This window comes from Hyaena hyaena, unplaced genomic scaffold, assembly GCF_003009895.1.
Source record: "Hyaena hyaena isolate Hyena2069 unplaced genomic scaffold, ASM300989v1 scaffold_520, whole genome shotgun sequence".
Lineage (NCBI taxonomy): Eukaryota > Metazoa > Chordata > Mammalia > Carnivora > Hyaenidae > Hyaena > Hyaena hyaena.
In genome coordinates, this window is record NW_024081152.1 from 967,294 (window position 1) to 995,195 (window position 27,902).

The 27,902-nt window shown below is 40.0% G+C and overlaps 1 protein-coding gene across 2 annotated transcripts in view; it reads right to left on the reverse strand.

Annotated features, from left to right (window-relative positions):
- Positions 1 to 27,902, reverse strand: part of TMTC1 (transmembrane O-mannosyltransferase targeting cadherins 1) — a 272,886-nt gene that overhangs the window by 47,198 nt on the left and 197,786 nt on the right. For both annotated transcript variants that reach the window (XM_039255271.1, XM_039255272.1), the window contains exons 11-12: positions 23,415 to 23,528; positions 4,608 to 4,751 (exon numbers count right to left, since the gene is read on the reverse strand). In XM_039255271.1, the coding sequence (XP_039111202.1) occupies positions 4,608 to 4,751; positions 23,415 to 23,528 (258 nt within the window). The remainder of the gene's footprint in view (positions 1 to 4,607; positions 4,752 to 23,414; positions 23,529 to 27,902) is intronic.

Below are 27,902 nucleotides of genomic sequence, written 5' to 3' on the forward strand. Positions count from 1 at the left end.
GGTCTGTGCTGTGCAATACACCAGCCACTAACCACATGTGGTTACTAAACACCTGAAATATGACTAGTCTGCTAGACTGAAAGTATGAGACATACACTCGGTTTCAAAGATTAACTATAAAAAAGATACACACTAGCTCAGTAATATTTTTACATGTTCAGTTTTAAAATTAATTTTTAATACTAATTACATGCTAGAATGATACTATTTTGGATATACTGGGGTTAAATAGAATACATTATTATAATTAATTCCACCTTTTTTATGTTCTGAAATATGACTACTTGAAAATTTTAAGTTACAGATTCTGGCTCTCATTGCATTTCCACTGGGCAATGTGGCTCTAGGTTGTATCCCAGTTTTGAGGTGAGCCACAAGGAGGCAGTTGAGTGTGGGCAGACAGATCTAGCTTCAATTCCCAGGCCTTCTATTTCTTCAATAAGGGACCTTGGCACATGACTTCTCCAAGCCTTAGTTTCTTTATTTATAAAACAGGAATGATGACAGTGCCTTGTTTTCAGGGATGAGCAAATCTAACACTTGTGGCCAAATAGATGCCTGGGATCCAGAATGAGCAGTAAGTTCTAGATTTAAAAAAAAAAAAAGGCACAATTCAAAAAATTATCTGCCTGATAAGAAACAGACAGGGTGAAAATCTTAAGTAAACAGCAAAATAGATCAAATCAAACAAAATTTAAAATATTCTTATCTTTTTTTTTTTTTTTGACCCACTGCGAGTAGCTGACATATATTAAGGTAAGTGGAAATGAAACTCAAAGTTAACTAAATGTGGATTAGCTCTATTTTCTGGGTCACCTCTCTCTGCTACTAAGGGATATAATATAAAGAAATATCACTATCCACCCCCCCCCCAAAAAAAAAAAAAACTCATGATAGGCCTTTCTCACAGAGGGCAATCACATTCCATTAAATAGCTGAATATTAAGTAATTCTTGGATTGGAGGGGTATTTGGACAGTATAGGGAAAGGGAAGTGAACAGAATAGGAATCCAAGGGCAGGGATTCAGTCCTAGCTCTGACAATGCCTAGGCTCTTGGTTTCTCCATCTGTAAAATGGGGATGCAGATGATAATACCTCTCACAATAAAGATAAATAATGAATACAAAAGCAATTATCTATAAACTGGATAGTATTATATAAATGTTAGCTATTATTATGATTTTATTCTACTGGATTGTAAGGATAATCTACATAGATACAGCCACTCTGCTCTCTGGTATAAATAAAAAAAACAAAAGGCAAACAACGGTGACTTTGCACAAGGTACTCAACTTCTCAGAACCTTGGTTTCCTCTGCTTCTCTGTCTACTTTAAGGAGTCACTAGGAGGGCTTCATTAAAATATAATGCACTCAGAAAACTACAGTCTTACACAAATGTAAAGCATTGTCTTTTGTTTGGATAACCATCAAAAGTTGATTTTGACAAAATCTCTCACAAAGAAAAAATCCTATGCTCAGTATCCAGAAATCCCTCCTACTGTGAAAAGTAGCCATTGCCATGCTCCAAAAAACAATTCCTTATCCTTTTAACTCACAGATACTCATTCAAGATAATAGTGGCAATAATATATGAACTGAAAAGGAAGGTTAGAGTGCGCATCTCTTGTTCAGGTCTTGGCAGGATGAAATTCATGAACTGTCTGCCATCATTTTCAAGTAGAGGTCCATTCAGCACAATATTGTAACCATAACTGCAGGACATCATTCCTAACAGGAACTGTAATTAAAGCTGGCTCTTTGGGGGAACAAATACTCATACGTGGTCTTTAAAATCAGTACCATGTTGGGATGCCTGGGTGGCTCAGTCGGTAAAGTGTCTGACTTTGGCTCAGGTAGTGACCTCACGGTTCGTGGGTTTGAGCCCCCCGTCGGGCTCTGTGCTGACAGCTAGCTCAGAGCCTAGAGCCTGTTTCAGATTCTGTGTCTCTCTCTCCTCCCCGCCCCCCCCCAACTCGTGTCCTGTCTCAAAAATAAATAAAACTGTAAAAAAAATTAAAAACAAAATCAGTACCATGTAATCCAGTTACCCCAAAAGACACTGACAGGACTTTATCCAGTTACTCGGGCTCGAAGTTAGGACATAAAAAGACCCAACAATGACTTTTAAAAATGAGTCCTTAGAGCTTCGTATAAAGAAATAAGGGCTCATAAAAATAGCAGAGTAAAATAAAGGCACTCTGTTGACCTGCAATTAGTTATCTGCAATAACAGAGAACTCAATTTCCCCACATCTCTTGATTGGTTATTATTTTTAATGAGAGCGAACTGGTGATAAAATGGTTTTTCTGTCACAGTGTGTATTACTTCATTCTTAGTTGTTTTTCAACATTCTCAATTTGTATCAAATTGTAACAATAAATTACCTAATTTGAAAAATTAAGTTTATTTGGTTTTTACTGATTTATAGTTTTATTTCTTTCATTTTAAGTGTACTTGCCTCACATTTACTTATTTTTGTACAGTATTCCTTGATTTTGTACTCCTGTACATGGATAAAGCCATTTTGTTTTCTTGTTTTGTTTAAAAAAATTTTTTTTAACATTTATTTATTTTTGAGAGACAGAGAGAGACAGATCATGAGCAGGGGAGGGGCAGAGAGAGAGGGACACACAGAATTGGAAGCAGGCTCCAGGCTCTGAGCCGTCAGCACAGACCCTGACGTGGGTCTCGAACCCACAAACTGTGTGATCATGACCTGAGCCAAAGTTGGATGCTCAACCGACTGAGCCACCCAGGTGCCCCTGGATAAAGCCATTTTGAAACAAAATTTCAGACTAAGGGGGTGCCTGGGTGGCTCAGTCAGTTAAGTGTCTGACTCTTGATTCCAGCTCAGGTCCTGATCTCCTGGTTTGTAATTTCGAGCCCTGCATTGGGCTCTGTGCTGACAAGACAAAGCCTACTTGGGATTCTCTTTCTCCTCTCAGCCTCTCTCTGTCTCTCAAAATAAATAAATAAACTTAAAAAAAAAAACACCTTCAGATTCAGGATGGCACCTATCACTTCATACTATATTAGACTGTTCTGTGATTAATCCATCCAATGCTTCTGTCCAAACAAGATTAGATAAAAACACACATCAATACACACATTAGGAGAAAGTATATGTAAAGCTATATATAAATCTGTATATGTAAATTAAAGGAGTAAATAAGAAGGTGAAGAAACTGCATTATACTGAGTTACTGAGATAATAAAGACAATCCTGTTGGGGCACCTGGCTGGCACCTTGGTTTCAGCTCAGGTCAGGATCTCACAGTTCATAAGTTCAAGCCCCACGTCTGGCTCTGAGCTGACAGTGTGGAGCCCGTTTGGAATTTTCTCTCACCCTCTCCATCTCTCTCTCTCAAAAATAAGTAAATACATATTAAAAAAAAAAAGAGAGACAAGCCTTTTAGGGAGAGGCTAAAAGAACAAAGCAAATCATTAGCTTTAAAGGTACCAAATAAGTGCTCTAGAAGTTTAGAGATGTGGAAACCAATTCAGTAAGTGTGTAGATGGTCAGCATCCTAATGAGCATCACTACAATCTCATTCCAAACATGTTCACCCTATTTCTGCTTCTGATATACCATCATACCAAGACTTTGTATTAATAAAAATACAAGATGCAAAAGTACCCCTGTGTGCTTTAGTCTTTGATGACAGTAATCCACTATCAACCTTTTACAGGGCAGTGACTATACCCGGTGACTAGTGACTGTATCAGGTAGGTCTTCCTAACAGCAAGAGTTACCATCACTAAGTCCAGGCAGGCCTCACTTTCTTACTGCTACTACGCACTGAATACGAGCTGTGGTCTGTCACCTGGCTACAGCTTTAGAGCATGCTGCTCTTCAGGGATGAGTACTTTGACAAAGTATATGTGTGGAATACCTGCGAAATGCCTTATCAAAAAAAGAAAAGAAAAGAAAAGAAAAAATTGGGAAGTGTTATACTCCATATTGCCTTTTTGAAGACTTGCGGGGCATTTAGGATATTAATGGTTCTTTCAAGAGGAGAGTTATCCTGGTCCATCTTGGTGTTTCCTAAGTTTATCTGACCAAGTAACCCTTCCCTATTCCCACCCCTTCACAGACCATCTGTGAATCTCTCTCAGAACTAACATGAACAGGGGTGCCTGGGTGGCTCAGTTTGTTAAGTATCCCACTTTGGCTCAGGTCATAATCTCACAGTTCGTGGGTTTGAGCCCCCTGTCAGGCTCTGTGCTGACAGCTAGCTCAGAGCCTGGAGCCTGCTTTGGATTCTGTGTCTCCCTCTCTCTCTGACCCTCCCCTGCTCATGCTTTCTCTCTCTCTCTCTCAGAAATAAACTAAAAAAAAAAAAAAAACCCCAAAAAACAAAAAAACAAAACAAAACAAAACAAAAAAACCCTAACATGCTCAGAGAGACGCTGTGGGAAATACTCCTTTTGAACTAATAAGGGATAGAATTAATTCAGATGAATATGACTTCCTCTCAAAGCTTGAAAACCCTTATTATCCTACTCTGGGAAGAGGTGACTGAAGGACGACCAAATGAGTGTCAAGAATTAAAGGGGTTCCAAAAATGACAAGAGCGCCTGGTCGAAGATCCACCTTGTACTTACTTGAGGAGATTCCCGAGATTGAAAAGAGCGCGGTTGTGCTGCGGATTTAGCTGGAGAGCCCTCTGATAGTATATCTTTGCCTCTGCTGTGTCTCTTGTCAGAGTTCCAAGGTTGTTCAGGGCACTGGCGTGGCGAGGATACAACCTGAAAAAATTAGAAATATTAAGCCATGGTTGTTCAGAAAGTCTTAAGGTGGGCACAATTTGCTTCCTTCCCTCTCTCCTCCACTCTAGGAATGACACAACCGAAGCAAAACACTGAATTCGTCCTTTATTTTAATGGGTTGTCCATGTGAAATCTTAATGGCTAACTATGTATGCAGCTGCAGGCATATAAATGTGGCTGAGAAGCACATATTTGACAGTTGTGGGTAACAAGTAAAGAACTCTCAAATGGTGCAAAAATAAACAGTATGCAAATCTATCAGGGTTAACCAAATTTTAGTCCTTTGGATACTACAATTACTTTCAATTTGCTTTGATGGAAAGTCCTCATTGCCTCCGTGCGTCTGAGTTTCTGGGCCAGGAGGACTGCTTGACCAGCTGGCCGTACAGTGCCCACTGTGTGCACAAGATGCTGGCAGTTCTTTGGATGAGGGCGTCTTCACGAACATATTTGGATGGGAAGACTGCCATTATTGGGAAAGGATAATGCACACTGTCTTCCCATAAAAATGAGCTTTACCCCCAAAATGGCTTTCCATCTTGGCTCTCTTTTTCCATTTTATCTCCTTTCTCTCCTTGTATTATAATTTGGTGCCAACTGGTCTGATAGAGTTCTCAGAATGAAAATCCTGACAAACATTTAAAAAAATAATAAGTAATGCACAATGAAGTGAAAAAACCATTCCCAGTATTCAAAACAAATGTAAAGGAGGACTGGGGATACATCAGTAAGCCAAATTTATGCTGATTAAGGAAGGAAGGGAATTAATTTACTTCCTTAACTCAAAACCATAAAGAAGGCAAATCTGCACAGCTACATACTTTAGTTGTTTCTGCTATATTTAGAGCTATATTTAGAGCAGAATGTTTAGCAAACTAAGAGGTTCACTCTGTCTCTGTTACCTGGAGTACTCAGAATATGCCCGTGAAGCTGCCTCTCAATGGAGAAAAGCTAAGATAATGCCCAAGAAATAAAAATAGGATGTGTACTTTTCAAGTCTCTTAACAATCAAATGACATGCTTGCCCCCTCCCACTCTGTCCCACACCTTCTAAGATCAATTATATTTGGGAGCAGAAGGGGGGTCCTATTTAAAAGGTCAACAAGACAAGTCTCATGGTTTGTCTTTCTAAATCTTGGCTTAACCTCAAATTTCCTAGGTTTATTTGACCATGTAATCCTTCTCTACTTCCTTCTAGAGCCACGATGAACACAATGAACATCCTTCAGAACTAGTATTTTGAGGAAGACATTATGAGTAATCCTCCTCATGACTGACAAGGACTCTCCTCAGAGACATGTTATGTCCTCCTAAAGCTTGAAAGCCCTAATTACTCTCAGTGGCTGCAGAGGCTGCTGGGGAGAGAGATATTATGAGAGGAAGTTGGGGAAAAGAAAACATACTGGGCCAGCACATGGCACTATCGTTTGTTTCTCTCTGGTCACCTTTGCTCAGGCAAAAGGTGTGATAGCCCCACAATGCCGAGCATCACAGTCATGAGGGATGGCAAGTCATTGGTTCTCTCTCTCTGAGATACTACTATGTGACATCAGATATATGATGAGAGACAAAATGCTCTTGTACCTGTTCATTCACTTCATGCCCACAAAAGTCTCCTGAGAAGCTTATGGCTAAATGATTTTGGAAGTGGTTATGGAGAAGATATTGCTGCCAGGACTCAAATTCTTCTAAAGAAAAATTTTTCCCTTTTTTTTTGGCGCAGGTGAAGATGTTGAGTAAAGCTCTCTGACTTCCAAAGATTTAAGGGATGTCCAATGAACACAGTGAGAGTTCTCATTTCCTTGCAAACCAGCTGTAATAGAAAGCTTCCCGGGGACATCTATCTTCTTAAAACTTGATTTTTTCTTTGATTCTTTAGTTGGGAGCCCTTGAAATAAATATGTGAGGTGAAACCACTACCTATGGGAAAGGACCATCTAAGTTCAATAAGATGTCCCCACTGTGGGCCGACCCAACTCTTGCAGCACCCATCTGCACTGTCAAGCAATTGCCCCCAGCATGGGCTCTCAGCCCACCTTCTCAAACTTTATGTTCCCTCATGATCCACTGTCACTTAAATAAACAGTCATGACTTTCAATTTCATTGAGTACAAAAATGTTTCTGTCTTTTTTTTTTTCAAATCAGACACTGAACTAAAGTCCACATCAAACTCTCAAAAACAAAAATAATCAGTGGAAGGAAGGCAAAATAAGCACTATGAGGGAAAAGGCCTTTAGTATGCCCTGTGCTCCAAGAACCTGTTTGCAACTGCAGAACCATGAAGCTTAGGACAGGTATTTGTGGCCAACCACAGCCAAGGAGAGGCTCTCTGTTAACAAGAGTCCCAGTCCATCGAGGAAGAGGATTTCTGACATCTACACTGGTTTACTTAATCTAGTACCATTCATTGCCCTCCTCTTGAAAAAATGTGCAATATTGTTTATTCCTAATAGTAAGGGTCTGCAGGCAATATCCTCTCTTAGTGGGTATCCAATTAGGTTCACCTAATCACAAGCAAGCATTGCATTATTTATAAAATAAAGCTGAATTTCATTAAAAGGTTTCTTCAATAACCAGGTCAGGAAAAAAATACCACTCCTTATTTTGAGTCTTAGGCAGACATAGATAGTTTCCTCAAACACATACTCTTTTCTTACTTACTGAAGACCTATAGAAGGGCAAGAGTTATTTTGTGCTTTTACTTTCTAAATAAACTTGTGTTTGAATTATCTTGGGTCTAATTCAATGCTGAGGGCCCCAGGAGGGGAATTTTCTGCTGGAAAAATGAACAATTTAAGAGGTGTTTATGTTGCTACATCAATTGTCAGAATAAATTCAGCCTATCTTGACTTTGACTTCTACAGGTATGTTTTACAAAAGTTCTGTTAGTGATGGATTATTCCCTTCCCCACCTAAAAAAACTCAGCAAAAGCTTCACTGAACTAGAGTGGAGTGGTGATTTTCAGACCTATTTTTTTCACACTTTGGTACCTTTATTTATTTTTTTAAAAATTTATTTAAATCCTGGGCAGAAGATATGAACAGACACTTCTCTAAAGAGGACATCCAGATGGCCAACAGACACATGAAACGATGCTCAGCATCCCTCCTCATCAGGGAAATACAAATCAAAACCACACTGAGATACCACGTCACTCCAGAGTGGCTAAAATGAGCTAATCAGAGGACTCTAGATGCTGGCGAGGATGTGGAGAAACGGGCACCCTCCTACACTGTTGGTGGGAATGTAAACTGGTACAGCCCCTCTGGAAAACTGTGGAGGTTCCTAAGGAAACTAACAATAGAACTCCCCTATGACCCAGCAATAGGACTGCTAGGAATTTACCCAAGGGATACAGAAATGCTGATGCATAGGAGCACATGTACCCCAATGTTCATAGCAGCACTCTCAACAATAGCAAAAACATGGAAAGAGCCTAAGTGTCCATCAACAGAAGAATGGATCAAGAAGATGTGGTTTATCTATACCATGGAATACTACATGGCAATGAGAAACAATGAAATCTGGCCATGTGTAGCAACATGGATGGACCTTGAGGGTGTTATGCTGAGCGAAATAAGTCAGGCAGAGAAGGACAAATATCATATGTTTGCACATATAGGAGGATTAGGGGGAACTTAACGGAGGACAACGGGGGAGAAGAAGGGGGAAATGGTGGGGGAAAGGGAGAGAGGCAAACCATGAGAGACTCTTGAATGCTGACAAAAACTGAGGACTGATGGATGTGGGGGGGAGGGGGGATGGGCATGGAGGAGGGCACTCGTGGGGATGAGCACTGGGTGTTATGTGGAAACTAATTTGACAATAAACTATTTGTAAAAAACAAAAAATTTATTTAAATCCAAGTTAGTTAATGTACAGTGTAATAATGGTTTCAGAACTAGAATTCAGTGATTCATCACTTATATATGACACTCAGTGCTCATCCCAACAAGTGCTCTTCTTAATGCCCATCACCCATTTAGCCAATCCCCCACCCAACACCCCTCTAGCAATCCTCAGTTTGTTCTTTTTTCTTCTTTCAGGAATAGAATTTAGTGATTCATCACTTACATATAACACCCAGTGCTCATCTCAACAAGTGCCCTCCTTAATGCCCTTCAACCCTTTAGCACTTCCCCCCACCCAACACCCCTCCAGCAACCTTCAGTTTGTTCTCCATATTTAAGAGTCTCTTACGGTTTGTCTGCCTCTCTGTTTTTATATTATTTTTGCTTCCCTTCCCCCTATGTTCATCTGTTTGGTATCTCTACATGAGTGAAATCATATGGTATTTGTCTTTCTCTGACTTATTTCACTTAGCAGAATACACTCTAGTTCCATCCCATGTTGTTGCAAATGGCAAGATTTTAGTCTTCTTGATAGCCGAGTAATATTCCATTGAATATATATGCCACATCTTCCTTATCTATCCATCCGTTGAAGGACATTTGGGCTCTTTCCATATTGACTACTGTTGAATGCTGCTATAAACATTGAGGTGCACGTGTCCCTTTGACACAGCATTTTTATATCATTTGGGTAAAAATACCTAGTAGTGCAATTGCTGGGTCATAGGGTAGTTCTATTTTTAATTTTTGAGGAACTTCCATACTGTTTTCCAGAGTGGCTGCAACAGTTTGCATTCCCACCAGGAGGGCAAAAGGGTTCCTCTTTCTCTTCATCCTTGCCAACATCTGTTGTTGCCTGAGTTGTTAATCTTAGCCATTCTGACAGGTGTGAGGTGATATCTCGTTGTGGTTTTGATTTGTATTTTGCTGATGATGAGTAATATTGAACGTTCTTTCATGTGTCTGTTAGCCATCTGTGTATCTTCTTTGGAAAAGTGTCTATTAATGCCTTTTGCCCATTTCTTCACTGGATTATTTGTTCTTTGGATGTTGATTCTGATAAGTTCTTCATAGATTTTGGATACTAACCCTTTATCTGATATGTGATTTGCAAATATCTACTCTTCTTCTGTTAGTTGCCTTTTAGTTTTGCTGATTGTTTCCTTCACTGTGTAGAAGTTTTTGTTTTGTTTTATCTTGATGAGGTCCCAAAAGTTCATTTTTGCTTTTGTTTCCCTTGCCTCCAGAGACATGTCAAGTAAGAAGTTGCTGTGGTCGAGGTCTAAGAGGTTTTGCCTGTTTTCTCATCTAGGATTTTGATGGTTTTCTGTGTACATTTAGGTCTTTCAAACATTTGGAGTTTATTTTTGTGTATGGTGTAAGAAAATGGTCCAGGTTCATTCTTCTGCATGTTGCTGTCCTGTTTTCCCAACACCCTTTGCTGAAGAGACTGTCTTTTTTCCTTGGATATTCTTTCTGCTTTGTCAAAGACGAGTTGGCCATACATTTGTGGGTCCATTTCTGGGTTCTCTATTCTGTTCCATTGGTCTGTGTCTATTTTTGTGCCAGTACCATACTGTCTTGATGATCATAGCTTGAAGTCTGGAATTGTGATGCTTCCAGCTTTGGTTTTCATTCTCAGGATTGCTTTGGCTATTTGGGGTCTTTTCTGGTTTAATACAAATTTTAGGATTGTTTGTTCTAGCTCTGTGAAGAATGCTGGTGTTATTTTGATAGGGACTGCTGTTCTCCATATTTAAGAGTCTCTTATGATTTGTCTCCCTCTCTGTTGTTATCTTTTTGTCCCTTCCCCTATGTTTATCTCTTTTGTATCTTAAACTTCACATGAGTGAAATCAGATGATATTTATCTTTAACTGACTGATTTATTTCGCTTAGCATGATAAACTCTAGTTCCATCCACATTATTGCAAATAGCTAGATTTCATTCTTTTTGGTTGTCGAGTAATAGTCCATTGTATATACATACCACATCTTCTTTACCCATTCATCAGTCAGTGGACATTTGGGCTCAAACCTATTTTTTTAAGACCAGTGTGAATAGCTCCTGGATTTTCTTTCTCATAGTCTTATTTAACATTTGTGTTGTTTATGGGGGCTCTCTTGCTATTTCCTAATTCTTATCATTTATATCAGTGATAAATTCTTAAAAATTTATGATAGAAAACATATGTTATATTGTCAAGCAGTTCTAGGGTATAAGGAAGCTTATTTTTTCTCTTTAAAAATGAAATGTAAACATAGAGATAGAATTATGAACTGAAGAGAATTTTTCTCAAGTATTAGATAATTTGTATTTTTTTTATTAATGTTTACTTGTTTATTTTGAGAGAGAGAGAGTATGAGCAGGGCAGTGACAGAGAGAGAGAGAGGGAGAGAGAGAATCTGAAGCAGGTTCTGTGCTGTGAGTGCACAGCCTGATGGGGGGCTCGATCCCAAGAACTGTGAGATCATGAGCTGAGCCAAAACTAAGAGTCAGACATTCAACTGATTAAGCCATCCAGGCGCCCCTGGATAATTTATATTCTTGATAAGCACACATCCACTTGAGCATTTAAGGGGTTCTTAATTTTTATCTAGTAGTGTTTCCTTAAGCAGGATTAATAGAGTAGGTAGTTGAGGATATATTACTCCCCTCCACTCCCAATCACCTTAGCTCTGAGAAGCAACACTGACATCACTGGAGCGGGGGGGGGGGGGGGAGGAGCAGAAACAAAAGAAAATGGGTCCAAAGGGACCTGGGATGTATTAATGGCACCTCACATTTTAGAGTACTTTTTCTTCCATTACTTCCTTTAAGACTCCTAATTCTTTAAGTAGAATTACTGTACTATTTTACAGTTGAAGAAAGAAACTGCGTAGATAATAGATTATTTAAAAAAAAAATCTCAGAAGCATGTGTTCTGTTCCTGTAAATCAATTTAATGTCCCAAAACATTATGAGTCATTTGATCTTCAGCATATAAATAAACTGCTACAAACTAGAGCTTCCATTTAGAATAAATTCTCCTCTTTTTGGGGGGGGGGCAATCCATTCAACTATGATCTTATAGGAACTAGTTCTCAATGACAGAAGTAGAATAAACTCAATATTCAGGACACTTGGCTACTGAGATTCTTATGCACTGGAAAAATTTGTTACCTGCTGCACAAAATAATCCTGGTACCTTGGAAAAGCACAGTATTAGAAAAAGCTATTCAGTGAGTCACATGATATATATACACTCTCTCATCTACTGTTCTTAAGATTTAACCTCAAGATCACTTGAAGATCCAGAGACATAAGATGTATGTGACTAAAGTTTGGTTTTATATTTTCTTTCAGTCATTTACTTTGAATTTTGTACAATGTGCTCAAAAGTTAAGGATGCTCTTAATTTTTCATCATTTGATTACCTTATATGGCATTTCACTGTGCACGCAATATTGTATCATGTGCTCCAGTCTGCAATTTCCTTTCCGAATATACACACCCTGATTTATTTGTCTGATTTTCATTCCACACATTAATTTATTTGAGGTTAACTATGCTAAGGTCAGATGTTTATTTTCTATTTCCTGCTGAGAAAAAAAAAAAAAAAAAAGAATCCAAAAGAAAAACATGGCTGCGGAAAAATTCAATCATAAAACCTGAATTTACTGGACTAAAAAAATGCCCAAAGTAAACTTTATTTCAGGAGTCAGCAGCATATTTTCAACCAGATTAGTCTCTGGCATTTTTTAAGTGCTTTCTTGTTACAAGATTTGAACTATCATGTCAGTAAAATGTACTGGGTAACACTGATTATTTATTGGTCTGCTTTTTTACTTATTTGAAATTGCCATTAACACCCCGCAAACAAGTCTTACCACTTTCTTTTTGCACTATTTCAGATAGCTTTGGAAAAAAACCTCACATGCAATTTAGGGAAATGTGACACACTCTCTAACGAGGGCCAACTAAATTATCTGACCTCTCACAATAGATGACTTCTCACAGTGATCCAGAAGGACTCCACCCAATTGATTTTCCAAGATAATTTAGAGTAGAATCCTGTTCTCTGATGCACTCAGGAAATGAGTCATCTTAAGTGGCTGAACTTTCCTGATTTCTGACAATTTAACTCTGGAGGTTGGGAAATGTGTTGAATTAAATGCTTCTCTGCTTTTTGAAATAGAAAACAGTAAACATAATTTAACCTTTCTCGGAGGCTTGGGGTGATTGTGGTGTACTTAGTTTTTTGTGGCAGATGGTGGGGAATTGCTTTGGTGGAGTAGGAAAAAAATAACTGTATATGGAGTCAGAAGCCATGTGTGACTTTCTAGCTATGTGATTTTGAATGTATGTCTGTCCTTTAGTTGCTTCCTCTATACTAGTAAGGTCCATAACATACTGAGCTTCTGTGTGAAACATGAGATTATAGGTACTTTCAAACCCATCCTCATACCTGTTCTACTACAAACAATTAATGTTTTGGGATCAGTTGCAGGACCTCTGGCGGTAGTACTTGGCTGCCTCTTCAGCCCTAATGAACCTATGTCAGGCTCGAGCCGCCAGTTCTCCTCTCATACAGATCTCTCGTCCTCCAAAAAAAATCATTCTCTCCACTCCTGTCAATGGCCTTCAACTTGCTCCCATCAGTGAGAATAACATCCATTACTTCTTCATCACTAATCTAGTGAACACTCAAGTCATCTTGTTTCCATCTGTCTCTCCTATGCCATAGGTTCTCAGATGTGAAGGATGTGTCACTCTCTCCATTTTAGAATGTAGGAATGTTCTTTGTCAAATCTTCATTCCAAAGCCTGTCAGTCCTTCATCATCTAAAGCAAATGATCCCCACAGGAACCTGAGGGATTTCCTCTGAGCCTTTCTGATATGCTGAACACCAAGTGAAATTCCAGACACGTGCAATTTTAAAAGCTACATTGAAGGTTGTAAGGAGATTCAAAGTCCTATGTGACAGATCAATGTGCACATGGAATCCTTACTGTAATAACACTTCATGGCATGAATAGTACTCTGGTTGTTGTATCGACTTAGAAAAAAAGACAGTGGTGGGCAGGAAAGGTGTATCCATATTCCTAATGAATAACTGCCAATGAAGAAGATCATGAGGGACAGGGAGAGAAAAGGGTGCATATCCTGAATATCCACCTCAGGAATTGGTGGTCACCACCGGCAGGAACTAGGGGTATTAAACGGCTTGTGACACACGCAACAGCCCTGCATGACAGCGTTGTTTCATCTAAATTGTTGACGGCTCTCCCAGTGAGAAACAATGCTTGTTATTATGGAGGGGTCCTCTGACTTGAAGAGAGCCTGTGATATCTTATGCATTATATTCCCTCAGTCTTTCTTTCACCAATCATTTATTGGGCACTTACTATGGGCCCATAGCAATCAAGAGAAAGCAGTCCTTGCTCTCTAGGAGGTCCTGTGGCTGAAGAGGGAGAGACAAGGACACCAACTTACTTTAATGCACGATGGCCAGAGCACACAGGGCAGAGACAAAGCAGAAGGAGGGGAGTATGAGAGACAGGAGCTCATGGCGGGAGTCATGGGAATCACCAAGGTGTTGCCAGGGGAGATGATGCTTTACCAAAGGGGCAGTGAGAGTTAGGGGGAAGGGGAGACGGGATACAAGTAGCAGGAGGAAGAAACGTTGCTTCAGAGAGAAAAAGCAAAACCAAACAGAACTGAGGAAACAAAATATTTTACTCCGACTTATGCACAAACTAGAAAAGAGGGCAATAGAGGGAAAAGGAGCAGGTTTGGGATGGAAGGTGGTAATGTGAGTCTCAGGTGCAGAGAGGGTAATTTGTGGAAATGTCCAGGAATCGGACGGGTAGATGGCTCTGACAGGGGAAAGCTATGTGGTGAAATTACAGATTTGAGAGTTAATCAGCATATAGACACTAACTAAAGCCTTTGGAACTGAAGAAATCCCTTGGGAGGAAAGCAAAGATTGAGAAGAGAAGGTGGTCTAGCAGAGGGGTCTGAGACTCCTTCATTAAGGGTTTGGAGAAGAGTCTAGAGGACTAGAAGAAAAACCAAGACAGCATAAAAGCTGCAAATGAATCCATTAGAAAAAGGAGGGAGTGATCAACAAAATTAATGCTGCTGAGAGTCAAGTAATTTACTTATTTATTTATTTTTAATGTTTTATTTATTTATTTTGTATGTGTGTATAAGAGAGAGAGAGCGTGAGCAGGGGAAGGGCAGAGAGAGGGAGACACAGAATCTGAAACAGGCTCCAGGCTCTGAGCTGGCTGTCAGCACAGAGCCCGACGCGGGGCCTGAACGCACAAACCATGAGATCATGACCTGAGCCCAAGTCAAGAGTCGAAAGCTTAAGGGACTCAGCCATTCTGACACCCTGAGAGACAAGTGATTTAATTCTCAAGCAGCGTCCTCCTCAGGAGTTATGCACCTGGGGGCAGCTGGGGTGCTGGAGGAAAGCAGCTTCAGTGGTGGAGGGGGAACCAACCACAGTTGAGTGATGAGGAAGAAATAAGGGAGAAGACACTGAGACTTCCAGGAAACCTCACTACTTGAAAGGTGGGAAGAGACAGACTGAATGGCAGGAAGGGGGGGACAGGAGATGCAGAGCCTGGTTTGCATATTTATTGAAAGATTGCAGGGGCACCTGGGTAGCTAGTCGGTTAAGCGTCCAACCTCAGTTCAGGTCATGATTTTGTGGTTTGTGGGGTCGATCCCTGCATCGGGCTCCGAGCTGACAGCTCAGAGCCTGAAGCCTGCTTCAGATTCTGTGTCTCCCTTTCCCTCTGCCCTACTCATACACTATCATTCTCTCTCTCTCAAAAATAAATAAATATTAAAAAATTTTTTTAAAAAAAGATGGCAGATGAGGCACCTGGGTGGCTCAGTCGGTTAAGCGTCCAACTTCGGATCTGGTCATGATCTCACAGTTTGTGAGTTCGAGCCCTGCGTCTGTCTCTGTCTCTGTCTCTCAAAAATAAATACATGTAAAAAAAAAGTTAAAAAATAAAATAAAGTAGAAAAATAAACAAAGATGGCAGAAACCTGAGAATATTTAAATATTAATGAAAAAGTGCCCAGAGAAAGGGAGAAAGTGAAGGCTTTAAAGGAAGGGTTTTAAACGAACTCTCTGAGGAGGTGGAAATGACATGCTCCTGAGCACAGCAGTCAGCCTCAGAGGAGACAAACCAGAAGGGTAGGTAACAGGAGAAGAGGAGGGCAAGATAGGTTTGGAGGCAGATTAAATTTATGTTCTGTAGAAGCAACGAAGGCTCTCTTTTCTATGGTTTACAGTTTTTACACTGTACTTCAGTTATCAGTTTTGTATAAGTTTTTAATATATTTATTTTGATGGGGGGGGGAAGGGCGGGGACAGAGAGAGAGAGGATCCCAGGCAGGCTCCATGTTGTCAGTGCAGAGCCTGATGCGGGGCTTGATCACACGAACCGTGAGATCACGACCTGAGCCGAGATCAAGAGTCAGAGGCTTAACCAACGAGCCACCCAGGTGCCCCTTCAGTTATGATTTCTAAAAATTTCAGGTAATTCACAGTCTTAAAAAAAAAAAAAGAGACCGTAGAAAGATGTTTACGTGCAGCATTCATCCATCCAACACACATTTAGTAAGAGCCATGTTCTTGGCACTGTTCTCCAGGCTGGGGGAAAAGACACAAATCTCTACTCCTGTGGGGCTTTCCTTCCATGGCGGGAGACAGACAATTAACAAAACGATAGGTAGGTTAGAGGGTGATAAAGGCAGTGGAGAAAATGAAACAAAGAAGAGGAATAGAGTACTTTGGTGGTGACTTCACTTTTAGGTGGGGTGGCTCCAAAAGGCCTTATGACAAGGTGACCTAAGTAAAGAGCCCTGAAAGAAGGGAGGGAGGCAGCTATTTAGAGAGTGAGATGGTGTTCTGGGAAGAGGAACCACAAATTCAGAGTCCCTAAATAGAGATATAGCTTGACTGATGTGTACCTGGAGCGTGATATCACTGCCAGGTAAACACACACTGCTTTAAGCTTTTTTAATAAATTAATTATCTTGTAATATTCCAACCCTATGAGGTAGTAGGTAACACCACTATTCTCATTTTAATCGAAAACCTAAATGATGTTGTTTTAACTGTCACAATTGCATATATACAGAATCATAACATAAGCTAGCATAATGGATGCTGTCTTAGAGCACCAGACAACTCTCATGTCTGGGGCACTTGTTTCCCCAGCTGCCAGAAGCTCACAGCCGGGTCTTCTCTGGACGTTGCTCTCTGCCTCAGAGAACTGATTCATGGAGACCTCACCCTGCCTGGGCCAGTGATTGGCATATAAGGGGGCCTAAAGATTCCATCTCTTGCCACCATTCTTGGCAACCCTGAGGGGCCCTCCCAGCTCTAGAGCTTTCTCAGGGGTCAGCTGAGGCCCTGGGACTGCACTGCCTTCAACTCTGCCCCCTTGTCCATCCTGCTTCCTTGGCTTCCTTCCCTGGTGTTCCAGAGAGCACTTCTTAATAGACTTCCTGCATGCAAATCCCTGCCTGCGATTCTGTTTCATGAGGAAGCACAGTGAATTTTTAAAGTGAAAGTGGTATAAGGCAGAAACAAAACAAAGTGAAATGTTCTTTTTTTTAAAAAAAATGTTTGCTTATTTTTTAAGAGTGTGAGGGGGAAGGAGCAGAGAGAGAGGGAGAGGGAAAGAATCTCAAGCAGGCTCCATGCTGTCAGCACAGAGCCAAAGGGGCTGGAACTCATGAACCATGAGATCATGACCTAAACTGAAGACAGATACTCAACTGACTGAGCCACCCAGGTGCCCCCGGAAATGTTCTTGAGTAGAAATTACAGAATTTCATTTAGAGATTTAGTCAATAAGTATGGCCATAATATGAGTAAATTCTAGTTTTCTAAAAGAAATAGGGCTTAACATCTTGGATTTAAGGAATAAAACTAGTATTCTTAATTAGCACAAAATATATCTAGTAATGAAATCAGTTCATCGACAAAAAAATAAAAATAATTTCAACTGTCTACTTGTGATAATGGAAAGTGTATTTAGACTTTAATAAATGAAAATACCACATGAGCAGAAAAGCCTATCTCCACTTGTTAAACCTGGCTAACAAATGGTCTTGGAATTTTAATTCTTTCCAGAAGTACGTGGCAGCTGGTATCCAAGGTCACTTTCACTCATAAGAGTTATTTTAAATGTTCACTTAAAATAGGCTGTGTAATGAAGGACTTTTAAAATAACCATTAAATCCTGATTTTAAAAAAATGTTCACACTCCACCAGCTTTATAAACAGCATTTTTCAAAGGAATTATATAAAGCAATCTTATTGATAAACTAAGGACATCAGTGAACAGTGGGTTAATTGTACATAGTTAGATTTCTTTAGACTCTAATGATAACGCTGTTTCCTGGATTCTTTTATTACTTCCTCTTTCCACATGCACTCATGCAGTCTAATGGAGTCTCTTCGCAGAATTTTGGTTATCCACGCAGGAGAGAGTGCAAAGAATGCTATCAGTGGTTACTATCATTATGAGAAGTCTCTATATTTTGCATTAAAAAATTCCAATCAAGGGCATCCAAGTGGCTCAGTCGATTAAGCATCTGACTCTTGATCTCACAGTTTTTTTTTTTTAATATTTTTATTTCTAGGAGAGAGAGAGAGAGAGAGAGAGACAGCGTGAGCAGGGGAGGGTCAGAGAGAGAGGGAGACACAGACTCTGAAATAGGCTCCAGGCTCTGAGCTGGCAGTCAGCACACAGCCCGACGCGGGGCTCGAACCCACGAACCGCGAGATCATGACCTAAGCGAAAGTCAGACGCTTAACCGACTAAGCCACCCAGGCACCCCGATCTCACAGTTTGTGAGTCTGAGCCCCGGACAGGGATTCCTTGCTTGGGATCCTCTCTCTCCCTGTCTCTCTTTCCCTCCCCCACACTTGCTCTCACTCTCTGTCTCTCTCAAAATAAATAAATAAACATTAAAAAATCCAATCAGAAAGATTTCAGTTCTTTGCTTTCCCACGTGTTAGCTAATTAGAGCTAGTAGAGATTTCTTTGGTACAGGAGCATTAAAAGCACTTTTAATTAGACCAATAGAAAACAGCTTGGTCAAGGACTTCTACCTCCTTTGAATAGTTTTCTTTCCCTTCAGATTTTCTGTCTAGAACATTAACCACAAATATATCGTGAGTGGAAAAGGCTGCTCCTAAGGGTCCCCTGGCTGCCCAAGCACATTTGAGTACCCTCAGGAAAGGGTAATGCATCTCCTGCTTGATAGGAGTATGGGAAGGTGTAATTCTTAGAGGATTTACCATGTATTTCATGCTGGAAGCATACTTGTGAGACGGAAATAGCTGTCTGGATGACTGAAGATCACAGCCCTGTATCAGGAGGGAATCCTACATAGAGCTAATATCCGATCACTGGGCATGTGTTAGGAACTCTGGGTGTGGGGGCTGCTTATTGCAGTGGGCCAGGAGAAAAAGGGCATCGATGTGAACAATTGTTCCATGGAACAGGGAACAATTTGCTGCTGATAGTGGGGAGACCTTCCTGACTCACCTGGACAAAGGTGAACTCTATTGTTCCCAGGTGGGGGGCTTTTGATGGCCAGCCCACTTTAACCAACCAGTAACTGAGTCATGCAGGGAATTTAAATATAAAATGAAAAACAATTTCCATGACTCTACCACCTGTAGTCAAAAAATCTTTTAAAATAGTCTCTTCAGTATGTCATGAGATTTCCAGATGTTCTCTGTTCTCTGTAAATACCCACAACTTACTAAATTTTCTCTATAAGCCTGGGTCTTTTTCACCCTGTGAGTTGAGTTGTATGACTAAAAGTCAGTTGTGTTTATTAACAGATTTACTGCAGTTTTGGTTTTTATTGCAACTGCACAGTGTAACGAAATATTTTGCAAACTGACAAAATAGAAATGTGGAAAAAAAGAGTTGTTATTTCTATAAAAACTAAGGAAATACTCTGGAAGTACTCAAAAAAGAGAAGCTGCTCAAGAAATTGCTGTGGAATGAGATGGAAGAGTAATTGTAAAAGGCTACAGGAGGAAAATTAGAAAAATCTCAGTCATTACAGTTTTATTCCCCTTTAAAGTATCAAAACCTGATCATCAGAGAAATGATTTACGGATGTGATTTTTGCAGATTATAACCAGGAGACTCTTACCCAAAGGAAAAAGCTTGGTTTGATATTTGAAGATTGGTGAATACATATACATGTGAAATTTGAGGGTACAATAAATCATTCAAGAGTGCATAATTTGTTTTATGATTCTCCACTTTTAACTGACTTTTGAAGAGAGTCAACAAGCCATTGGCCAAGTGCATGTGCAGTAGCCTCTGCACTTTATCCAGGCAGGGCCACCATCTCTCCCTGTGGTCTTCCTGGATGAGTCATTTCATATGAGTTTTTGTGCAGGTAGAGCTGAGAAATTGGGTAGTCTCTGAACTTTCTACGGCCCTCGTGTGAGGTGGAATGCTAGAGACTTTCTCCATGCTTTAAACAAATGTCAGAAAGCTCTGCAGGCATAGGGCAGACCAACAGTGATGTTCGGACTCTCCACCATATAGAATCCCAAACTATCGAACCTGGATCAGTATCAACAGAGAGCTGCCCCCAGAGTAAAGCAAAGCTAACACTTGTGTTCACTGAGAATTTGAGAAAATAGTTCTGGCATTTTCCTTTGCTGATTTGGGTCTTTCTTAATCTGAATCCATAACCCTAGCTGCAGCATTTTCCAGGGGAGATTTCCCTTGCACTACAGAAGTATAATAAATGAGGTACACCAAAAGGGAGGAGAAGTTAGTGGTGCTTCCATGTTGTCTAAAAAATAGAACAGGGTTTAAAAGAAGCAGAATATTCATGGCATGTATAATTACCAATTTAATGTAGCATTATTTCTAGAATTGTAAGCCAGCCAAAATGATATTGGTATAGATACAACCCTAATGACTAATTTCATCACTGCCTTTGGGATCTACGCAGTCATTACAACAAAAATGGATAATTGTTGGGACTGATTTCAGATAATAGCGCTGTTAGCCCTGCATTTTCCTAATCATTCTCTTTCTTGCCACGTGCAAATATGGAAACCGTCATATACACTGAAGTTGAAATACGGAGGAAGGAGTTGGGTGGGAGTGGGGAGGCTCTGTCTCAGCCACTTCCACAAAGAAAGAACAATATTAAAATAAAGGCAAGGGGGCACCTGGGTGGCTCAATTGGTTAAGCATCAGACTTCATCTCAGGTCATGATCTCCTAGTCTGTGAATTTGAGCCCCGCATCGGGCTCTGAGCTGACAACTCAGAACCCAGAGACTGCTTCAGGTTCTGTGTCTCCCTCTCTCTCTGCTTCTTCTGCTCATACTCTGACTCTCTCTCTCTCAAAAATAAACATTAAAAAATTTTTAAAAAAATAAATAAAATAAAATAAGGGCAGTCTTCCAGTCACCTTGGATAAATAATCATGAAAATGGTGAATAGTCCCAGTATTTTCCTTTCCTCTTTAATACAAAGAGTGATAATTTATTTAAAAACAAACAAACAAACAAAAATACAAACCCACATCCATTGAAAATTCACCACAGAGGTACCCACACAAAAATGATGCTACTTAAATCAGAAGTATTTTGAGCCTGGTCTGAGAGGATGAACTATTTCACTAATTACTATGCAGTGTATTTATAGCCTTAATTGTTTTTCCCCCACTTCTCCAGGGACATGTTTCTTCCAGAAGCACAGTTGCTGAAGCAAACATTTATTTTTATTGTTTCATAGGAAGAAAGCGGTAGTACCCAACCAGCTACTGTAATTCTGTAAAATCAGCTGCTAGAGAATTTTACATAATTTATACTTTTGCCCCAAGCTGTGCCTTAGGGTCTGCCTTATTTTTCTGTTTGAACTTGACAGAAAATAGTCTGCTGGAATTCAATACATTTTAAAAGATACTGATAATACTTCCTTTCAACCAATACTTTGCACGCAATCTTACTGCTCTTCTCTTATCTTCAAAAATGTTACCTAAAATCCTAAAACATCAGTTAATCATGAAACCAAAACACACTTTATTTGTACCCTTGAAGGAATATGCCTCTTTAAAAAAGATCTCTCTTCATTGCAAAAATAATACATGTTCATTGTGGAACATCTGGAGCACAACATAAAATATACAGAAAAAAAAATTAACCTAAAACTCACCAACCAGGGGAAAGTATTATAAACATTTGGGCAAACTGGCTTCCAGCGAAAGAATATAAAGCTGTATTAAATCTTAAAAATGATCTTTAATTCCTTAATAAAAACTTATTTTCCTCAATAAAAAGTTTTGTTACAATTTTTCTCTGGGACTTGCATTTCTTGTATCTTTGGAAGAGTATTTATTTATTTTTATTTTTTTAAATGTTTTATTTATTGTTGAGACAGAGAGAAACAGAGGATGAGTGGGAGAGGGGCAGAGAGAGAGGGAGACACAGAATCGGAGGCAGGCTCTCGGCTCTGAGCTGTGAGCACAGAGCCCGATGCGGGGATCAAACTCACGAACCGTGAGATCATGACCTGAGCAGAAGTCAGATGCTCAACCGACTGAGCCACCCAGGCGTCCCTGGAAGAGTATTTAATAGTGAACTTCATGTGCAGTTTAAAATTTTTGCCATCTTGAATGTTAAATAAGAGATCCTTAAGTCTAAGAGATTTCGATTGATGAATAATATACTTATGTGAGAACACTGTCCAAAAGGATAATTTAAAAAATCAGGTCAGTTACTTTCAGAATGATGATTTCAAACTAAGCTTTGAGACAATCCTAGTACATGCTTCAGAGAAATATATATTTGTTGGTACACATACTTTAAGTGTATCCCAAAGTAGAACACTATCAGAAAATTCAACCAAATTGGGGAAACCTCCTTAAAAAGCTTCCGTGAGCCTCACAGAACTTCATCAAAGAGAAGACTCACCTTTTTTTGTTTTGCCCATTTGGAGATTCCGAGGCTACGTATCATTTTCATGTCTCTACATGTGCCAGGTTAAAGACATTTATCGTGTAGGATCTTTTAGATAAGAGCATCTTGAAAGCCAGGATTGCAATTTTGAGTACTCAAGAGCAATACAGACTGCCTCTGGTAATGCAGGCTTACATGTGTAGTTTGTTTTAAAGTGACGTCTAAAGCTATGTTTAGTATGTTCTCTTCCAAATAAATACAAGGAGATGAGTACAAGGAAAGTGTCAGGGCTGTTCATATATATATATATATATATATATATATATATACACATATATATATATATATTTGTGTACACACACACACACCCCTTATTAACATACTGCCAACATGGTAGTCAAGTGTCTTCAAGCTCTCTTTCTATTGAATACAACTATCAGGGTATTTCATTCCTATACTCAAATGCCATCATATAAATCCTTTCTGACAATCGGACATGTAAAGTGGGAAGAATTCATTGGAATATATGTTCTGAGAATTTACCAGTGTCTTTTTGATAACCAATTCTTGTTCACCTGCATATGCATATTTGACTGAGTGCCACTGAGTATCATGTAGCAATGGAAACTTTTATAGGAAAACACCAAGAATTAGTAGTGAGGCAAAGTTACCACATTTGCAACAGACTTGAGCACTGAACCAAAGATGGGGAGTCCAGGATCCCTATCACCTCCAAGAAGATGTCCAATGTACCCCCACACTCCGGGAGGGCGAGTGAATGAACCTGAGAAGCACAGCAGGTGGACAGTCTACAATACTTACCTGAGGGCCGTTCTGTAGTGGTAGATTGCTTCCCGGTTCCGACCTTGGTCCTTCAGGAAATTGGCATAGTTGTAGTGAACCTTGGCATTGTGGGGCAGAGTTTGAACTCCAGACCTACAAGTAATGCATAAAAAAAAAAAAAAAAGAATATTGTTTAGGGATACTGTTAGTTTCTTTCATGTTTTACTCAGTTTCATGAACCTTCATTTGAAATGTCCATTGCATCCATCTAAGCTGGTTTTTCCAAAATTTGTGAATTATGTGACTTATTAATTATGCTTCTCTGGAGAATAATGGAGGCAGTATGTGGTTGCGTACAATTAAACAAACATGCTGACTGCATATGAAGCGGGGGGGATGGGATAATTCTCTAGAGAACAAAACTGCATGCTCAGGTTAATTCAGTTTTTCCTTCCTTGCTTCTTTTGTTCATTTACAACCTTCCTTTAAAAAAAATGGAGAGAGTCAACAAAAATATACACTAGACCACCCTGCGTATTAAGTTTTATTGGAAATTAACATGTCCCTTGTACCAAGCCTGGGCTAATTTAAATAAATAAATACATAAATACATAAATAAATAAATGTAGGAATCATTATTTTACAAGTTGTAGGTAAGGAATTGAAGTTTTGCTCAAAAAGGTAAAAACCTTCCTTAAATGGTCACTGTGTTTGTCTGCTTGCACTGACATAACCAACTACCTGGGCCACCCCTACAGGGCAGCACTGAAGTTTTAGAGTTGATTTGAGGGGCAAGTGGGGGCTGGAGGGGATCCATTTCTCATTCGTAACTAGCCCACAGATTTAACCTGTACAAGGTGACACAGCTGGTAAGTGGCGGAGATGGGTTTCTAGAGGGTTCTAGTTTGGTTCTAGAGTCCCTCATTCCCTCACGTGCAGGGAGGTGGTGGCAGGAGAATGAAGAAAGAAGATGGGCTGGAGGGCCACTTGGAAAGGAAAACCCTGGAACTAGCAAGGATTAAATGTGGGAGGGGGACAGGTGATGAGAGAGAGCAAGAAAGCATAACCACCTAGTTTCTAGGCAAGTTTAACACACTACTATCTCTCCCAGATAACACACTTTCATTCAGATTTTAACTTATTTTTTAAAAATGTTTATATATTTATTTTGGGGAGGGGGAGGGGCAGAGAGACAGAGAGAGGGAGAGAGAATCCCAAGATTGCAGGTTCACAAACTGAGATCATGACCTGAGCCAAAATCAAGAGTTGGACACTCAACTGACTGAGCCATCCAGGTGCCCCTAGTAAAATTAAGATTAATAGAAGGATTTCATACAAAGTGCTAAACCCTGTTGGGGAAATATGTAAGGGCACTGTAACCTTTGCTGAATGTTCAGAGAAATAACAGGCTCCCTAGGACCAGCAAACAGTCCCACATAAAATTCACTGGCTGGACATCTGAGGAACTCTCTAGAAGACAGAACTCACAGAGAGTGCAAGAGGCTAGAGTCCAATCCAAGGGCAACATCATCTGAAGCAGCAGACTCTAAACTTACCCAGGCCACTTCAGTGACTTCAAATGTCTGGCAGGTAGCTGGGATTTTTGGTGGGTGGGTGGTGGCTGAACACGGACTAAATCTGTATTGGGAGCAGTTAATTCTCAGATCCTCATCCCTTACAGCTAGGTGACTTTTTATCATTATTCTTTCCCCATCCCAGCAAAAGGCAGGAGTTTTACTCTCTGGAAAAACAGAGTTAGAGAAGATTCTGCACTCAGCAACAACAGGTACAGCTGAGGGAATGGGGAGGAACTGTCTTTTAAAGGCAGATTATGGGAGAATCTCTAATCTGAACATTGGGATCTCAGTTTCTCCCCCTTAAAAAGCTCTCTGAAGAGCCAGGATTAGATTTCTCAGGAGGAGCCTGGAGGAATTTTCTCAGTGGGAACTGACCCACCCGAGACAAAAGATACACAAACGCTGACATTTGAGTTCTCCAGTAAAACCATCAGTATCTTTCAATCGCCCTACGGTGAGATCCAACCACTTCCACATAGAGCTAGGATTTTAATGTAATATTTTAAATGGAAATTACCCATCTGGGTCAGAGTGATAATAATGGCTTTAAAAAATTCCAATTTCTAACCAGGAAAACTTCTGATCTTTCTACCCAGAAATAAGTAGTGCAAGGTAATAGGCAGATTTTAAAGGTAACTTTGATTTCAGCGTGGATATAACTGGCATATTGGAATTGACCGTTCCCTCTGTGTGATTAGCACAGTGACTCTCATTTATGTTTCATCTGAGGAACAGACAGTCCTGTGGAAACATGGTCCCTGCTCAGATCAGGTCATTGTTTAGTGATGGCCAGAGGAAGTAATAATATTCGTAACAGGCAAGCTGATGTGGGTGGAGTAACTTGAATCCTAAGAACACACTGCCTTTTCCATTGTTGTTTTTGACCTTTATGTTCTCTCTGTGATATTTTTCTGCTATGTTTTTCCAGTCTCTCATTTTACAATGACTAGTTTGTGGAAAAGGGGAAATAAACAACTGGCCAAAGGCAAAACTTTCCACGTCGCTGTAACTGGCCAAGCTGCTCTTGCTTCCAGAACTAGTCTCTTCTATTTGCTCCCTTGATGCTATGGTGTCACATAGCCCCAACAGTTCTAGTGGAACCAAGCAGCTTACATGCATTTATTCTAGAAAGACAAGTAGTATTCATTAATTATACAGCTGGATCCCAATCCTGTAATCCCAATGATGACCACAAAGAAAAATCTCCCATTCAACTCAGGATCTAAATTCATGTACCTCACAGTTCTCCCTCATCCCTCTTACTTGTACAACACTTGAAAAATAACAGAAACATGGGGCACCTGGGTGGCTCAGTCGGTTAAGCGTCCAGCTTCGGCTCAGGTCATGATCTCATGGTGCGTGGGTTTGAGCCCCACGTCAGGCTCTGTGCTGACAGTTAGCTCAGAGCCTGGAGCCTGTTTCAGATTCTGTGTCTCCCTCTCTCTCTGACCCTCCCCTGTTCATGCTCACTCTCTGTCTCTCTCTCTCAGAAATAAATAAAACATAAAAAAAAATTTTTAAAGAAAAATAACAGAAATGGGGGTGGGGCTGGCTCAGTAGGTAGAGCATGAGACTTTTGATCTCTGCGTTGTGGGTTTGAGCCCCATGTTGGGTATAAAGATTGCTTAAAAATAAAATCTTAAAAAAAAAATAAAGGAAAAATAACAGAAACAACAAGAAAAGCCACTGCTCTCAGGTGTATCTCCAAGTTTATAGAACATCAATTTGTTTTATTGGTATCACTGGACAATAGGTCATGAGCACCATCCCCAAATTCCTGATTAGAAAACAAACATTAAAAAAGCAGCATTCAGCCCGAGGTTAACAGGAAAGGAGAGTAAGAAGGATTTGTGGTTCCCTTCAATTCTGACCCTGCTTTGACCTGAGGTTGCACAATGCCACACTCAGAGTGGCTGGTACACACAGAATGGAATGCTCAATTTGAACTGAGCTCTAGGCTGAGCACACCATTTCCATGGACTGCCTCCTTGTATCCCTTCAGTCACTTATTGGATGGGTAGAATTACTGTACCTCCCATACTTCAGATGAGGAAACTGAAGTTCAGAGAGATTAAGACCTTTTTTTCTAAGATTACAGATGTAGAGAGCAGTTGAAAAGAGATTTCAACCAAGGCCAGTAAGTGGTCAGAACCATACTGAAGCTGATCAACACTTGATGCTAAGCCAGAAAGGTACCACAGGCTATGGTAACATTATAATTTCACTATCACAATGTTTATCTTATTGGTAAGCAAACTATGGCCTTGTGGGCCACAGGCGCGCCAATGTCTTTGCCTATTATTTTTGGCGTCTTTCCCAAAACAACAGCGGGGTTGGGTAGTTGCAAAAGAGACTGTATGGCCACAAAGACTAAAATATTTACCGTCCACTCCTTTACAAAAGAATCTGCCAATCCTCAGTGTATATTCTCTGGCCTGGGAGGTCTGCTGATCTCTCTGGCTTAGCAATTCAGAAAGGAAGAAACAGAAATGTATTTCCTACAGAGACGGAGAATATTCTAAGCCAAAAATTCTTAACTGATGGTCCATGGATCACTTATGTACTTCATGAATGGGATTCGGATAGACCCTTCGCTACATGCAAATAAAAGAAAAATGCAGCCTCTGCCTTTTCAGGTATTTTGAAGATTGGGGGGTTAGGTAGAGAGGATTTTACCAAACTGTGTTACTACAGCATTTTTTACTCCAAGCAATGTAAAATTATGGGCTGTTATCAGGCCCAGCTAGAGCTATGCAGTTACCACCTTGCCAGGTTAGGATATCAGAATAATTTCTTGGCACAAAGAATTAAAGAAAATATACCTTGCAGCTAGGATTACAAACCAATCTCTCCCTTCTCTAGCTCTCTCTCTCTCTCTCTCTCTTTTTTATACTGGGCTTAAGTTGGAAAACATAAAGTAAAAACTGACAATATGTCGCAAAGCTTACAT